Source organism: Falco cherrug, chromosome 1, assembly GCF_023634085.1.
Source record: "Falco cherrug isolate bFalChe1 chromosome 1, bFalChe1.pri, whole genome shotgun sequence".
NCBI classification, from domain to species: Eukaryota; Metazoa; Chordata; class Aves; order Falconiformes; family Falconidae; genus Falco; species Falco cherrug.
In genome coordinates this window covers 112901088-112917180 of record NC_073697.1, presented here as the reverse complement: position 1 = coordinate 112917180, position 16093 = coordinate 112901088, and the positions used below count along the sequence as shown (strand labels likewise).

Genomic DNA, 16093 nt, shown 5'->3' with positions numbered 1-16093 from the left:
AGCTTGCTTACTGTTGGAATGGTGATGAAGTATTCTGGTGCACGTCATGTTTTTATACCTAGCCACAGCTATATAGCATAAAAAAATATTCAATACCTTCTTACAGACTTGACCGTTACTAAAATGAAACAGTCTGAGCAATACCACTGCTTGGCAGTTTAAATAGCTCAAGTGCCAATACTGTATCTCCAGTTATGTGTTGATAGAAAACTTACTACTTTCTTGTATTAGTTGTTAAGAAAAGCTTGATCCCAGCTATATCACCTTTACCTTATCTCAGTGAAATGCTACAGCAGGATTTGGTACTGCAGCAGATTACAGGGGATTACAAAAAAATACACATTTCAAAAGCTAATGTTAATAACCACTACTTTTAATACTGTCTGGAAGCGATCATTTCCGTGTTTCAAAGTAGCTTGGTTTCTTGCCTCTGTGTAAACCAAGCAAAACAAAAGCAAATCTGAGGTTCAAAATGCATCAGCATAACTGGTTCCATGAAATTATGCAGTAGAAAAATTTTTAAAGGGAAATTTAATTATACCTGCTGTATGGGACTCTGTGCCTGAAACAATATTCTTCGCCCAAGTAATTCTGCAAAGATACAGCCTACAGACCAGATGTCAATAGCATTGCTGTAGTGACGGCTGCCCATCAGGATTTCTGGAGCTCGATAATACTGAGTGACAACTTCCTGAGTCATGTGACGAGATTCATCTAATTCTTCCACCCTGGCCAATCCAAAATCACAAATCTAAATTGAGAAGGTAAATAAAAAAATTAAAATAACCAAAACACTTAATGCATTTCAAATAGGTAACCTTCTGGTAACGAAGCAGAAAATTCCAAATCAGCATTTAAATAAATCAGATAATCTGCTGTAACTGCAAAAGCAAAGGGAAAGGGGAATAGGAAGAAATTATGCTACTTTATTCCACATCCATTTAAACTTTCTACAATTTTATTTGAAATCACAGTACATTTTTAGTTGGCATTACAATATTTATAACCTAGAAGATTAAAACCTTTGCACTAAAAAAATATAAGTATTATATATTGCCAACCTCTGGGTATAGAATATTACATCCCAAATAAAGTTTCACCTGTTCATTATATGCCTCAAAATGTTACAAAAAAAATCTGCCTTTTACTCACTTTGGCTTTGAAAATTTTGAAGTGTCTTGAACCAGAAGGGTTAAGAAAACAGACTAAAACTTGCACAATTAGAATGCTTAGCAAATCAGTGTAAACGAAACTCACAGTTATTTTTTTTTATATTGGGCATAGCTATACAACGTGCCTGAGCTCTCCAACATTTCATATGCCTGAGAAGTCAATGGAGGAGCCTTGGCCATCCTGTATCGCCCTTACTGTGACTGGCACACTGAGCACCGCCGCAGTACCTGAGGAAACTGCCCCACACAAGTCAACGACAGAATCACGCCTACCTGGCTTTCATGGATTTGGGGAGAGGTAGGGTGAAAAGGGGAAAGGAAGATGTTTGTTTCATTTAAAATTTTTAAAGAACGTGTGGGAGTTTTTTTTCTTTTTAAATGACTTTCAGGAAAGGTGTTCATATTAAATGTTTTTTGTTTAAAAATAACAACTGATTTATAATGAACAGCATACATATATGTACATTTTCAATAAATTTAAGTAGCACCTTAAGAACACAGTTGCTGTTCACAAGTAGGTTCCCTGGTTTAATGTCTCGATGTAAAATGCCAGCAGAATGTAGATATTTCAGACCTGAAATATTAAATGAAATTAAAATAAATACCTTTTTCTGTTTTAAAAGAAGTTTAAGGCTGAGAACGTTTTCCTGGAAGGTCTTGCAACTCTCGATCAGCAAAGACTTTGCCATTGGCTCATTTTTTATACAATTCTAACTTCCCGTCTCTAGTATACACTCAGTCACTCAACAAAAGGATAAAACTTTTGGAGTACATAAACTAGACAGAGCAAGTAATTTAAGTAGTCTTTTTTTTCCTGTGTGTGGTTTTTTTGTTTGTTTTTGTTTTTAAAATAAAAAAACAAAACCAAAACATCATTTCCCTGGTTATGACATGGATACTCTGCTCATCACAACACTGGAATATTGACATACACCTCTTACTGCTTTGTTTCCCAGTCTGCAGCACTAAAATTCAACTTAACAATTTCCTAGATAACAGCTGCACTTCAGAAATAAACTCAGATTAAACCCAAGCTAACCTGCGTCTTTGTTTTTTTAAATACATTTTTTCAAACTAACACCTCATGTGCCAGCAGCAGATGATGTAAAACAAGGCTAAGAGAATCCAGGCCCAAATTAGTTTGGCCTAGGCCCTTTTCTTAACTTTATTACTGCAAAAATTCAACACTAGAGCTAATGAACTTAGGACACCTGATCACAGTCATTGGGGATGTTTCTAACACTGGGGTGGTTAGAAAAGAGAGATAACCTATGCTTCCTGCGGGCTTTTGCTCTCCCTGAAGCTACAATTCTGGTCTTTTTAAGAAAATGAAAGTAAGGCAGAAAGCACCTTCGTAAAAAGTACAGTGGAAGAAAGTATGCCAACATGAAGTTGTTTATGCACATGAACTACAGCAGTAGACAAAGCATGGAAAATGGAAAGATGGCTGTAATTCAAGTGGGGTCAGATAGAGCAAGAATCAATAATAGTATTAAACTGGGGAACACTAAGCTCTCAGGTCAAAAGCTGGGCAAATGGAATGAGAATTCAAGTAGCCTTTGAACAAACTTTAACTGACAGTTGCCATTTTGATAGAAATTAGTGTTTGGAGTGTTCCCCCCGTCAAACTAGATAATCACAGAGGCACAAATGCCTTTTGTCCTTTAGGAGTATAAATCTTTTGTGTAGCACTACAGGTACCTGGAATAGCCCGTACTAATTCTGGATATGATTTACACTTCTTTGCTCTGCTTTCTAAAAATATGATCGACTATTTATTTTCTACCAGATAAAATTGACTTTGCTTTCAGCTTATTCCAGTGATAATACTCAAATAAAGCCAATGGAAAAGCAACTGGACTACCACTGATCAGATGTTCAAAGGACAAGCACAATAATCTCATTTCTTGGATAAAAGCTTCCAAATGGGACTGAAAATAAATAAATAAATCAAGTTTCAAATTACTATTATGGTACATTGTTTTAGCTAAAAATCAAACTTCAGTGGACTGTTCCATAACAATTTGAACTGGACTGTTATCCAGAATACCTTAAGTGGGTATAGTCACATACATGTTTATCATTTTGGCTCAGTCAAGGTGTCCTTTCTGGACCTCGATTCAAAAAGCATTGGAGTTCTGTTAAAACGCACCCACCCACCTTAAGACTCCCACAGGCCACTGAAAAAGCCTTTGCAGCTGAAGATAAGTCTTGCCGTCTTTACCCATTACTACCATGGAAGGATTCTTACAATCAGAATAATTAATGCTCGTTATTCATTCATAACATGAAACAAAAAGAACAAGTTTCCACAGGAAACCTATGCAAGATGAGGATGTGTTGAGAATAAACCTTAAGAAACAAACAAACAAAAAAACCCCAAACCAAACCCAACTACTACTACATAACTTTCATTACATTTAAAAGAAGAAAAATTACCTCTTAAAATCTGGTAAAGAAAAACTTTGACATGATCCGAGCTGAGTGGCTGAGGAGAGACGATAATCTTATGGAGGTCACTCTGCATCAATTCAGTGACAACATATCTTCAATTTATTAGTTAAGGCAAAAGCAGAAAGTCCAGCACACAATTTCTTGAAACATTTACTCTAACTCCTAGGAATCTGAGCTCTTACAGGTCAGAGCTATTGAGCAAAAAAGAATAAAGCTTCTTCAGAGGTCAAGTCTCCAGACTCTTACAAGAATGAAAATAAAAAATGGATTGTGAAAGAAAATAGATTACTCAATAAAGTAGCATTTCAATTAAGGTAGTTGTTACAAAATTCCAAAGTCAAATTACGACTCAGAAAACAAAATAAAATTTTAATACAATTAATGGCACCTTGAAACTTTAAATTTTTCCTTAAAATCAGTGAGCCACAAGTTACAAACAACTGAAGTAGCATCTTCATAGTAGACATACATCAACATGGTTTAACCAGCAAACTGGCAAGTGCAAGCCCAAGCCCATGGAAGTCTGTCAGCAAAAGGACCTCGCAGGCTGCTACACGGTCAGTTATGCAGACTTTGAAAAATATATCCGCTTCCCTAAATCTAGCCAATACACATTATTTTACCTTCTCACATACAAATACATACAAATCACAGTCATAAAACCTCTTCTGAATTATTACTGGAGAGGGCAAAGAAAAAAAAAACAAACAAACCAACAAAGCCCAAACTTCTATCTGGAGGGAAAAAAACTAAACCAAAACCAAACAGAAACCACTTATTCACATACTCACAGGCATGAACAGCAATAGTCATACTCACTGGTAATTTACACAAATACTTGCAGATACTAAGAGATCTATATGCTGTGGCTTATACCGAGGTAAGGTGCGGATTAAGAAGGGTATTGTGTTTATTCAGGAAGCACTAAAAATACAATGTTTTAAAAATGGAGAAATATGGAAGACACAAGCAGCATATCTTAACCCACAAAACCAGCATCATCGTGTCAATTTCCTGAGTATGTTGCAGTTACAAAACACATGCAGAAATCGTTACGGCAGCCACTTGGCTACCACTACAGTACCACTACAGAGCACGCTGCCCCGAGTTGTATGGGGCTGTCAGCAACAGAGAGTTTCCATGAGGGCCAGCGATGAGGAGCCCCTCGAGCTGGAGAGAAGCTGCTGCTGTGGCACTCCACTGACACACACCACTGGGAGCTGTGGTTCAGAACAGTTTAAAGCAAAACCACAGCACCTCAACTTCCAAGAAGGACTGAAAATGCAACACTGTGCATTGTCAACTTGTGTACCAAATAAGCCTGATAATTACGAAGCATTATTGCTTTAAAAGCTACCTTTAGCAGTCATATTTGAAACAAAAATCTCTGATACTGTTGTATCTGTGGCTGAAGAAGGTCAAACATGGTAGCCATATGTTAACTGAACTTCTGCTTTACAGCAAGCTATCACATGTCTCACCAAGACCCCTGCGCAAGGCATGAAGTATTACAAGCTACACCAAGCCCTGCAACGTTCAAAGCAGACAAAAATGTGGCAGAGAGGTGGTGCCCACGGCCAAGGTCATGCAAAAGATCAAGGAGAGAGAGTCAGAAACAAAACTGCACCTCCCGGGCCCAAATCTAGCATCTCCCTTGGTGTGCCAGGCTCATACACAGTTCAAGGTAAAGCAGCAGTAGCTCCCAGCCTTCCAGAAACACACAGGGATCAGTGGTACGCGTCGCCGCGGGCCCGGGCCAGATCCTGCACCCGGGAGGACCCGGGGCTACCGGGCTGGGGGAAGGTACGCGCTTCAGCTCGGCCAGCCTGAGCTCCGGTGGCTTCATGAACTCATTGACCTCATGGTGGTATTTTTACAAGTGTGCCATCCTAACCTTTCCTCTGAAAGCCAAGCTAACTAGGTCAGCCTCCGGGGCTTTGTTTTGTTGTTAAATCTCACCATTATCCCGTAGGAGCCTATCAGTCGGTTCAGCGCTCTTTATAACCAGCTCTGCTACATATCAAGTCTGAAATATAATAGCAAACCCTGACTTCAGTTAAGATATTTATCTCCTAGTAACACAGCAAGCAAGTCAGCTTCAGCAGAAACTTCTACTTGCTCTTACCATTATCACCCATTAATTGGCACAGGTCAAGATGCACTTAAAACAATCTAGAGAAAACTTACATTTTCTTTCACCTCTACCTCATCAACGTTCTACTTCCATCTGTTGCTCTGCACACCCTAGCTGGTCAAATCCCTATCAGCCAAACTGTTCAACTGCCAGCAACACTCCACAAAAACTAATTTTATAAATTAAATATTGCCAACTTTTGGACTGAAAATACCCCAAATTAAAATTGCATTCATAAAGAATTAATAAAGAAAAAAACTTAACCCTGCAGCACCACAATTTCTAGTCCCCCAATTTTTCTTTTCCTTTTGCAAAGGCCATCTTAAATATTTATACCAGCTTTTTAAAATTTGGGGTTTACTTCACAGCTGCAAAAAATTTTTGCATTTTATTTTTAACGTAAAATATTAAAAAAATCCAAAAGCATTACTCTGCACTTTATTATGATAAGATTTTTGTTTTGCTACACCACAAATCCTCCTAAATCTCAATCCCGAGCATAATGTCTCCCAGATGTCTCAACTAGTTGCCATGCCAACTAAAGCAGCTTAAATTAAATGAGGGCCTGAAATGGCACCTGCACCACTCCAGGTCTGCTGCGCATTAAATAAAGCTCTCTTGACAGGGGCTCAGAGGTGCCATTAACTTGAACAGCAGCTATCTGATTATTGTCTCTAGATAATTTAATGAGGGTCTCTAAACAAGAGCAAAAGCAGCACTTGCTTGATGTTCCTGCCTTTTACAAACGTGGCAGCTTCTTAAACAGCTGGTACCCAAGCGGGTCAATGACTTTACTCTGGCCCCACTATAAATGTTTAGCAAAAACAGACAACAAAACCCCTATGGGATTTCAATTAATGATTCAAACAGGTACCTGCAGTTTTCTTTTTTAAGTTGAACATTAAAATAAGCTGGCTATGAGGCGGTCACTGGTGCTGTAATATTCAGCTAAGCTGAACATTAGTACCAGATAAAAATTGCTACTGACAGCAGTAATTAGTTAAGTAGCTGTATAAAATTAGAACTACAAATGTACCAATTTGCTTCAGAATAATTACCAAGGCAAATGCATGGCACAAAAGAACTTCACTTACTCTGTTGACTGGGAGACCTGCTGAGTTGGTAAATTTTACAAAGCGACAGACAAATTTTTGAAAGGAATAAAAGTACCTTCTGTGATGTGGTATTGTCACGGTGACTTGGATTCTTCTTTTTAGGTCTCCGCATACCCCAAACCTCAACTCTATAGACCGTTTTTCTGGGAAGAGGCCAGCATTCTATGAACAAGTTCTGGGGTAGGTGGATTAGATGGATGCTAAGAATGGAGTGGAGATGTCTATCTGCATGATACTGTAAGAAACATGGGGTTTTTTGAACCAAACCCAAAACAAAACTCTCTTACATATTTCAGGATTTTCTATAAAATGTGGACAAGGGGTTTTCTCCTATTTTAGCATAATTCAGTTATATTTGCTTTTACATTAGGATCATATCAAGGTTAGTTTGTGATACCACCTCTGTTCTCCTCTACCTCTTTGCAGACTTCACAGCATTCTAGCAGAAATATTTCTATAACATCCTCATTTTGTACCAATACCCAAAATATAAAAGAAAAAAAGACCTGGTCCATGTAAAAATAGTGCAACAATTATTTAAAAAACATGTAATGACTCTAATGCTTATCTAAATCGTTTTTTAAGTTTAAAATTTACTGACTTTTCTGTTACAGGTAAAACTACTGTTACATTTGTCATCAGGTCACCTCTATGCAATGTAGAAACTGCAATCCACGGCATGTGTCAAAGATCACAGACAAGTAACAGCAGAAGCTTTTTGTAGGGACATGGTTTTGGAGTTGTGGGAAAAAATAACAAAGATAGTTTTTCATACCAGGAAGAAAATACTGAAACTCCACCTGAATCTTACTTCTGTGTAAGGTAAGGGATTCAAAGCTCTTGATGAGTTCCTAATGCAGAGAATAACTGAGCTGCCGTACAATGAGAGAAGCACTTAGGTGAAGCAGCAGCTCCCACCTCTCCACTCCTGCTCAGCTTCAAAACTCATCAGGAGCTGGACTTCCCATCCTGCCACAAAAGCACCATGTCATCATCAGCTCTGAGTTAATGGCATTGCTATTAATCACCTGCAGTTTAGTGGCACCATATTTTGTATTATGTACAATAAAATCACTGATTTTTATGTAAGTAATTTTGTCTCTGTATTTGTAAAACAAAGCTTGAATGCTGTGGAAGCTCTGTTTTGGTAAAGACAAAAACATCTGGCGTGTCACACCTGCAAGACTGCGGATAGGCTTGTGACAAGTTTTCTTAGCTGTACAGTGTGGTTAGCAAGAGTAAGACGTACAAGTAGATTCTCTGGTGCCAGTAAAAATCATGTGTCTGAAATGGACCAGTGAGACGCTCCCCAGAGGTATGGCAGGATGTGCTCTGCAGAATACAAAAATAAACTCCACTGCTTCAGTGTTAGTTTCAAAATTTCACTTGGTTATTTAATTATGTGGTCCTGAAGTTACCTGAATTTGATATTCAAATGGGAAATGTGTTTGTGCTACCAAGCACTTCTTACAGATCACTATCCTGGTATTTTACAGTGCTTATGGACAGATGCAGTAAAATTATCAAATACTTCCATAAGTAGAAAGAAGAACAGTGCAAGGGGGAATGTGGATTAATCAGTAGTAGAATTGTGGATAAATTACTAATTACTATTGATAATTTATTCTACAAATAGCTTTTAAAATAAATTGTTTAAAAAGTGTAACACCAAATGTCAAAAAAGCAGTGTGAAGAGTTGCTAGTCAAAGTTAACATTTTAAAACCTTCTCTCGTATTATTTCAGGTTCTTAAAAAATCAAGTCATAATCCTTAAGTTAGGAATGAAGATCATTTATTTAGTACCTATAAAAGGTTTAAAATTAAAAAGACAAAGGGGAAAATTTCATTCTGTTCTTATTGAATCATTGACAGCTTGGCAATACTGCCAGCAGACTCTACTTGAAGGAATACTGCTAACAATATATGATATTCAACTTCAAAACCTCCCTGGTATTTTCCCACGTCTTCTCAATAGAAATAATTTCATACCAATGCATACGAAGGAAAATATTTTCAGTTCTAGGCAATATTATCCAACGAGGTTTTGCAAATGCTGGAATAAAGGTATTACAACTTTACTGCTGAATAAAGCAAAATTTTAACCCAAGGCAAAAGAGCCTCGTGTTACAGAGACTAGAGCTACTATGGCACACAGCTCATTCATGCAGAGATCTAGGGCTCCCTCACACAGTTGACTGGTTTGACAATAACACCACCATGCTTTCATTACCTGTAGAAAGTCCATCAACCCACTCTGTTCTTATAAATACCTAGCAAGAATCGAAGTCACAATTCCACCTGACCCAATAACATAAACTGCTGTGTTACCAGCTGCAACCGTAGCTTGCAAGCCATAGCCTTCTATGGAGTGTACTAGTCCTCTTAATCCTTGGGGTCCCTGTTCCAATTTGTTTGTGTGTTGGCCCAGAGGAACTAGTCGTGATGACATTTCGGAAGGGCACTTAAACAAGGAAACCCTTTCTAAGGATACTGTGAAAGAACAGGAAGCCTGAGCATACACTGCTCGGTCCCCCACCAGTGTTGTCACTGTCCCTTTTCTGGCTGGAGGAACCAAATCTTACCTCGTCCCTATCTACCCTCCTCCACCCTACATATACGAGAGATTCACTCCATAATCTCTCCAAAACTCAGTTCTTTCACCTCTTAATAAGATCAATGGGAGGGAACTGCTGCACACCTTTGTTTTTACTAGTATTAAAATCTTTCTCAATCAGTATAACAAGACTGACAAACCCGATGTCTTTTCAGCTGCTTCTAATATTTACTTTAATGGAAAAGGTGTTCAGAAAGTTACTATAGAAACTTAGGATAGTTCTTAAAAGAGAATGCCTGTGTATCTCCAGTTGCAGAATTCAGTATTGCAATCAGTTGCAGAAGACTCTGTAATTGGAAAAAAAAGAGCTATAAATCCAAGAATTGTTTAGGTTGGAAAAGACCCTTAAGATCAGAGACCAGCCATAAACCTAACACTGTCAAATCAGTCCAAACAAGAATTAACAGATATGTTAATTGTAATGAAAAGCTTTTTAGATGCTCTAGAAAAACCTGATTTGCTCTTTATCTTTACAATTGATGTGCTTTAAAGCTAGGTCAGTCCACCTAGGGAAACAGGCATACTGCAGAACCAAAACATCATCCAAGCTTGTGTATCAGGGACAATACTTCTGTCCCACCAAGTTAAGCTGATGATTGCAGGGATAAGCCTTGAACATCACCTTAATGATTAATATAAAACCCCTAAAATTTACTAACAGTTCTCAAGACAGACACCCAGAAAAATATATGCTCCATTATATATTCATTTTTGCACGAGGTGATATTGGCAGAAATACGGATACCTGTATAAAGGTATTAAATGCTCACAAAGATTTTCAATCTACAGCATCATTATACATTCAAATTATATCTCAACCTAACAGTTTGCAAAGAATTTTCATTCTAAAACAAAAATCTCACTAGATTAGAATTCCTTTATTCAACACCAGTTTTGTAAGAAATCTTCTAATTTATCATCAAAATTTTCAGTCAGTTTTATAATGAGTTCTCTTTACAAAATATACTTTGCAATTCTTCCTAGTACCTATGAGACACTGAACAACTGCAACTAACTCTACCAGTTCATTTGCAACACATCGTTCATATAATTTTAGTCATTCTTTCACTATTTTTTTTTCTTTCCCCAAAAAGGGCACTACAGCTCCTTAGAAAGAATAAAGGAAAGCAAGTAGTACCAACTCCACCACTTTACACTTTTATCACTGATCAATATATCTTATTGTAAAAACGGAATGTCACTATGGTATCTTTAGGAACTATACTAGTGTATCAACAAAATAAATTTTTACAGCTACATTTCCCAAATATGGAATATAGTTACCTGATCTTCTTAAAACAAATCTGAAGTAACTTCTCCTTATACTACAGTAAGTAGAAGCGCATGCAATCAAAAATGTGCATATAAATTGAAACACCTATTCATTCATTCTTCTAATGAATTTAAGGGTCATAAATGCACTTCCTGCAATTATTTCAAAATAAAGGAGAAAGAAGACTACACAAAGCAAATAGTCTTTATTACCAATATTAAGAGTCCAGAAATTCAAACAAATTACATTAAAAAAAATCAGCCCTATAAAACATTAGTCAGAATGACTTAAAAATCAGTTAACCATGAAGGAAACTAACATTTCTGGTTTTATATTCAAAACTTGGCAGTAGCTAGGCTCATAAAAATAAGCTTATCCCATTTAAATATTCTTGATCGTACAATTACACGGAAGGAGTAATCCTTAACCTAGATCTGATTTATAACTCATATGACTTGTTATAAAATGAGGGCATTGAACTGGTGCAAATAACCAAAATCCAGTTTTTGAAGACTACTTACATGCTATTCGCATGGAAGAAGTATCAAAGCAAAATTTAAGAGCTTTATCTAACATTCACATGAAAAAGCCCTAGTATAGTACAGCAATATATTCAACCAATGAATTTGTTTATCAATCAGTAAATTGTGCTGTACTTTGGTTAAAATCACTAAGTTTAAAATACACCTACTTTCTTCACCAATCAATTTGAGTTATTATAAATAGATCAAGCCATACTTCACAACGTTCAGTTTATCTAAAAATAAGGAATGACAATTTTCTACCCATTGATTGTCTTGTAAAGTGGGTCATACAGAAAAGCAGCCAAGACCCACTAGTAAATAAAAAAACAACCTTCCCACGTCTAACCATAAGAGTAAGCTGGTGCACTCCAACCTCAAGCAGCTCCGCTGGACACTGACACAGTGTAATAAAGCTACTCGTAAGACCTGCAGCACACATGATGTGGACATCTGTGGGACAATGCAGTGATTTTTGTAGAACTTAACTATTACTGTGCATTCAGGTAACAGAAAAAAGCACTTCGATCCCAATTATGATTATATAAAAACTATATAATTTTAGAAAATAAACCCAAATCCTCAATCAGAACACTGTATATATGCTCATGAATGTACATGCATGCGTTTTCAGATGAAAACTGATTGGCAGGTGTCTTACATAAGCTTATAACAGATATTTCATTATGCCATGCCTGATTTCCAAGGAGATTTTGGTAACAGTTTTGGGTTTGGGAGGAAATTTTTATTTGCACAACTGGGTTGTGAATTATAAACTTGAAAAGACTGCAATCAAAGCTGTGAAAGGAGCAGCAGTACAGTGAGATGACACATAACTGAATATGCTCTGATTTGAGTGTTCGCTTTCAACAATTCAGCACTGAGTTTAATTTTCAGTGTTTGCTTTTGGAGTTTTCCACAGAAAACACGGAAGTCTATTAGGTGACCTCAGCTGTATCACAGATCCCTGTACTGAAACACTGATTTGATAATGGAAATGTCGATGTGTTAGGATATTTGATTATCTGCTCTCTAAAATATCACTTTTACTGAAGTCTACAAAGGATATTTTGTTACTAACAGCATGTTGTAAAAATATCTGAAAAGTTCATAAAACTCTGTAAATAATTTTAAAACTGTTATGGGCAAGAGTCTGGTGAAAAGCTTTCTTCCTACACACATAAAAGATAAAATAGAAACAAATAATCTCATTCAGTGCTGATTATCAAGTTCACTTTTCATTAGCTAAAAACTTCTCAAAAATTGGATCTTAGCATGTTAAATTTTTAAAATAGCATAAAGAAGAGAACAGAGTGGGATTAATCTAGGCAGACAATCTTTATTATGAATCCCAGTCTGTAGCTAGTGAAGTCTCTGCAGAAAACAGAATTACCCTTATTTAAAATATTTTTTTGTTCTAAATTTTACAATATTTCTAGATACCTTCTGTACCATGAAAACCTGTACTCAACTCACCGCAGTAATTTATAGCAATTTAGAGCAAGTACTAAAACAACCTGCTCTGAGTCACAGAACTTCTCTTCCAACTAGTCAGTAAGAGCCTACCCAGCTCAATTTAAAAGTAAGTTTTACTTATTTTTCAGTGTTTAAGAATGCAGAAATTCCCAACCCCCAAAACAGAAGATACCCTGAGGTTTGAAAAAGAAAAAAAAAGAACAAAACATTAAATTCTCCCATCAAGTTATGTACTAAAATTCAATTTAATAATAGTTACCCACAGACAGCATGTACCTTTGCACCAGTGACACATAAAACAACACATGTATCTGTGAAATCTGTTTTCATGATCAAGATAGAGGCTGAACAAGGAAAGCCACAACCCAACTAGTCTGCCGAAACACCTCTGAAGTCATGCTTTCAAAGTATGTGACAGTAGCACTCTCTGAAAACACCAGAAAGTATTTTATGGCACTAATAACAGAGAGGAAGTTAATTATTTGATACAGTTTTCAAAAAAATATTTTAGGGGAATCACTTATCTGTTGGTAAACACCGCAATGCCCTGCATTTACTGGATCTTACATACTCAGAGCTTCATGTTCAATCCTGAACTATTCTACCTCCAACGTTCACATTAACTAAGAGTTCTTCATAGTACAGATTCACTTCTTCAAATAAAACTGTGCAGATACAGACTCAAAGTTTTTGTAGCTCTATTTTATAGACTCCACCAACTACTTGCAGTTTCTAAGCTAATGAAAATTACACCTACCTCAATTAGGATGCTCTATTTTACATTTAGGATACATTTCTTCAAAATAGTCAATGTGTGGAGGCTGGAGTATGTCGAGGGCAGAGAGTACCTAGGAAACACCATACAAGATCAAGACCTATCCCAAACAGAATGAAAGCCCTTTCAAAAAGACAGTCAGACTGCATCTTTCTTACAGAGCTTAGCTTTATTCTATCCCACACAGACAGACCAATATTCTATGTCACTAGATATGTGAATATAATAGCCAGGAAAGATAATTCTGTACATTCAGGATCTCTTTTTTTTTTTTTTTTGTTGTTGTTGTTAATGCAAGAAACTTTTTCCAGCTGTTCAATACTAGCATAAAAGCATAAATTTATCTACCCATTAAAAACTGGTTTATTTCAAATATATATATAACCATAAAATACCTGGAAGAAGTAATTCTAGCAAAGAAATGCAAAAGCAAAAGATATTACTTTGTTCTGCCTTTCATTTTTAAGAGTTTTGTGATACACTGCTTCCACGTGGGAATTACAAAACTCAAAGTTGTTCACATTCTGAATCAGAAGCTCAGCTCTCTGTGCAAAGAAAATAGATAGAAAAGCAGCAGCACAGAACTTACATCCTCTCATAGGAAAAAATACTACCTTGGTGTCGTCTTTTAGATCCTGTCCTAGGAATATCCATGACATTTAGATGAGGTACACAAACTTCAGTGGTTATCAGACTCGACTTCTGACTGCTTACAGAGATGCTTTTATTTAATTTTATAGTCCTCAGTAAAATCTCCATAACGAAGACACTGGTGAGGAGCAGTTTAAGGTACCAGTTCAAAAGAAATCTTGCCCCAGAATCCATTTCCCAAGGACCGGTGATAGTAGTGGGGTGGGGACTCTGCAATCTGGTACATGCTTGCAAGGCAGTCCCCTCTTTTGCTCCCCAGTGACAACACCACTTATCTGAATCCAGTGCTTACCCACAAATAAAAATCTTCCTTGGAATACGATACCCTCAGATAAAAAATTGTAAACTTTAAAATAGGAGGAAAAGCAATGAAATAAGGTTCTGAAACAGATACCCACTTCCTGATCCCATTCCACTAGGAGAGGACAGTACTCCCAACATGCCCGTTACTGCTCATCAATGGGAGGAGGTTACCATATCCACAGTTGCACTTGCGGAACAGTTTCTGTAAGTACTTCTTGATTCACTTCAGACACAGCCATATGGGTCAATTTAAACAATTTCTAAATGTTTTAACTTAACCTAGGTGATTTTACCGAACCCAGACTTGGGACTGCTTGTATGACCCCTCTGCTAGAAGAGGTAAGACAACTACAAACTCCAACAAAAAGGAGAGGAAGATGGAGTAAGAAACAGCTTGCAAGCGAAAGGATCTCCAGCTGGCATAGCTTTGTGCAGACTGACATTTATCTAAAGCCTAAAACAGGATTAGGTGGAAGTGTATTGCCTGGCTATTTGCAAACATTTTGGAAGGGAAATTATGAATATCCTTAGATTCTCGATAATTTCATTTTTTATAGTGTTCGCAACAGTAATATTTGAGTTTTGAGGAAATCTGATAACCGTAAAATTAGAGAGCTTTTAAAGCATTTTAGATATTCTATAATTTAAAAGAAAAAAATAATTCTGTTATAGATAGCTCCATTTCACAATTAGGCTTCATCAAAGACTTCAAAATTACTTTGAATTTACTTACATTGTCATGCTTAAAAAAACACAACATCTTCAACTCCCGGAAGACCCTTTTACAAGAGACCAAATTTTGGAAGACGTTGGGCATCTTTTTGAGTGCAACTCTCTTTCCATCTCGTGGATCTGTTACTGACCTACAGAATAAAAGATTTAGAACATCACATACTACTGTTAGACAATTTTTCTAAATCAGAAAAAAATATTTTAGAGTTCTTATCATTCTTAACTTAGACGGTGAGTCAAAACAATGCGAAGACATTTCTAGGGAAAAAAGTATCAAGCAAAGGGCATTATGCACTGTACTATAGAGTCTGTATTAAACGCAGTGCGATCACTCTTTGATTCCAGTACAAATACACATACCCAGTCAAGCTTGGTAGCTGTTAAGTGGCTGGACACATGTACAGCAGTGCATATACTGCCTGCCACTGGCATACACTGGAGCTCAAAGGTAGGTCAACACCCTGAGCCGAGGAGCAGATGGGACAATAAACATCTCCTTCACCTCCCCAAAAAGACCTTATTAAGATTAAAACATTTTCTCAGTTACACAGATTTGCTTTTGTCAGGTCTACTGCTTTCTTGTTCCTAACAGGGCAAAAAATGTAATAATCCCATTCTGACAGAACGCTGGCAAGTGTAAGACTGTTACTTGATCTATCACTAAATCACTTTACATCTAGAGAAGCAACAGCACATGGTATCTAAGTCTCCACAAATGTGAAACAGGCATGATACCTGGCTCTCTCCCATAGAGCTCATGGGATGCAAGTATAGTAGTTCAGAAATTATAAGGTGCTTTGCACATGGCAAGTATTTTAATTTAAAGTAATTGGATTCTGAAAATAGTATTTTATAATGAGAACCATAAAACTA

The 16093-nt window shown here is 36.8% G+C and overlaps 1 protein-coding gene across 4 annotated transcripts in view; it reads right to left on the bottom strand.

Annotated features, from left to right (window-relative positions):
- NLK (nemo like kinase) overlaps positions 1-16093 on the bottom strand; it is a 67029-nt gene that overhangs the window by 17004 nt on the left and 33932 nt on the right. For all 4 annotated transcript variants that reach the window (XM_005439692.4, XM_014280519.3, XM_055721127.1 and 1 more), the window contains 5 exons: positions 15222-15351; positions 13552-13607; positions 3612-3718; positions 1661-1746; positions 542-751 (listed from right to left, as the gene is read on the bottom strand). In XM_005439692.4, coding sequence (XP_005439749.1) covers positions 542-751; positions 1661-1746; positions 3612-3718; positions 13552-13607; positions 15222-15351 — 589 coding nt within the window. The remainder of the gene's footprint in view (positions 1-541; positions 752-1660; positions 1747-3611; positions 3719-13551; positions 13608-15221; positions 15352-16093) is intronic.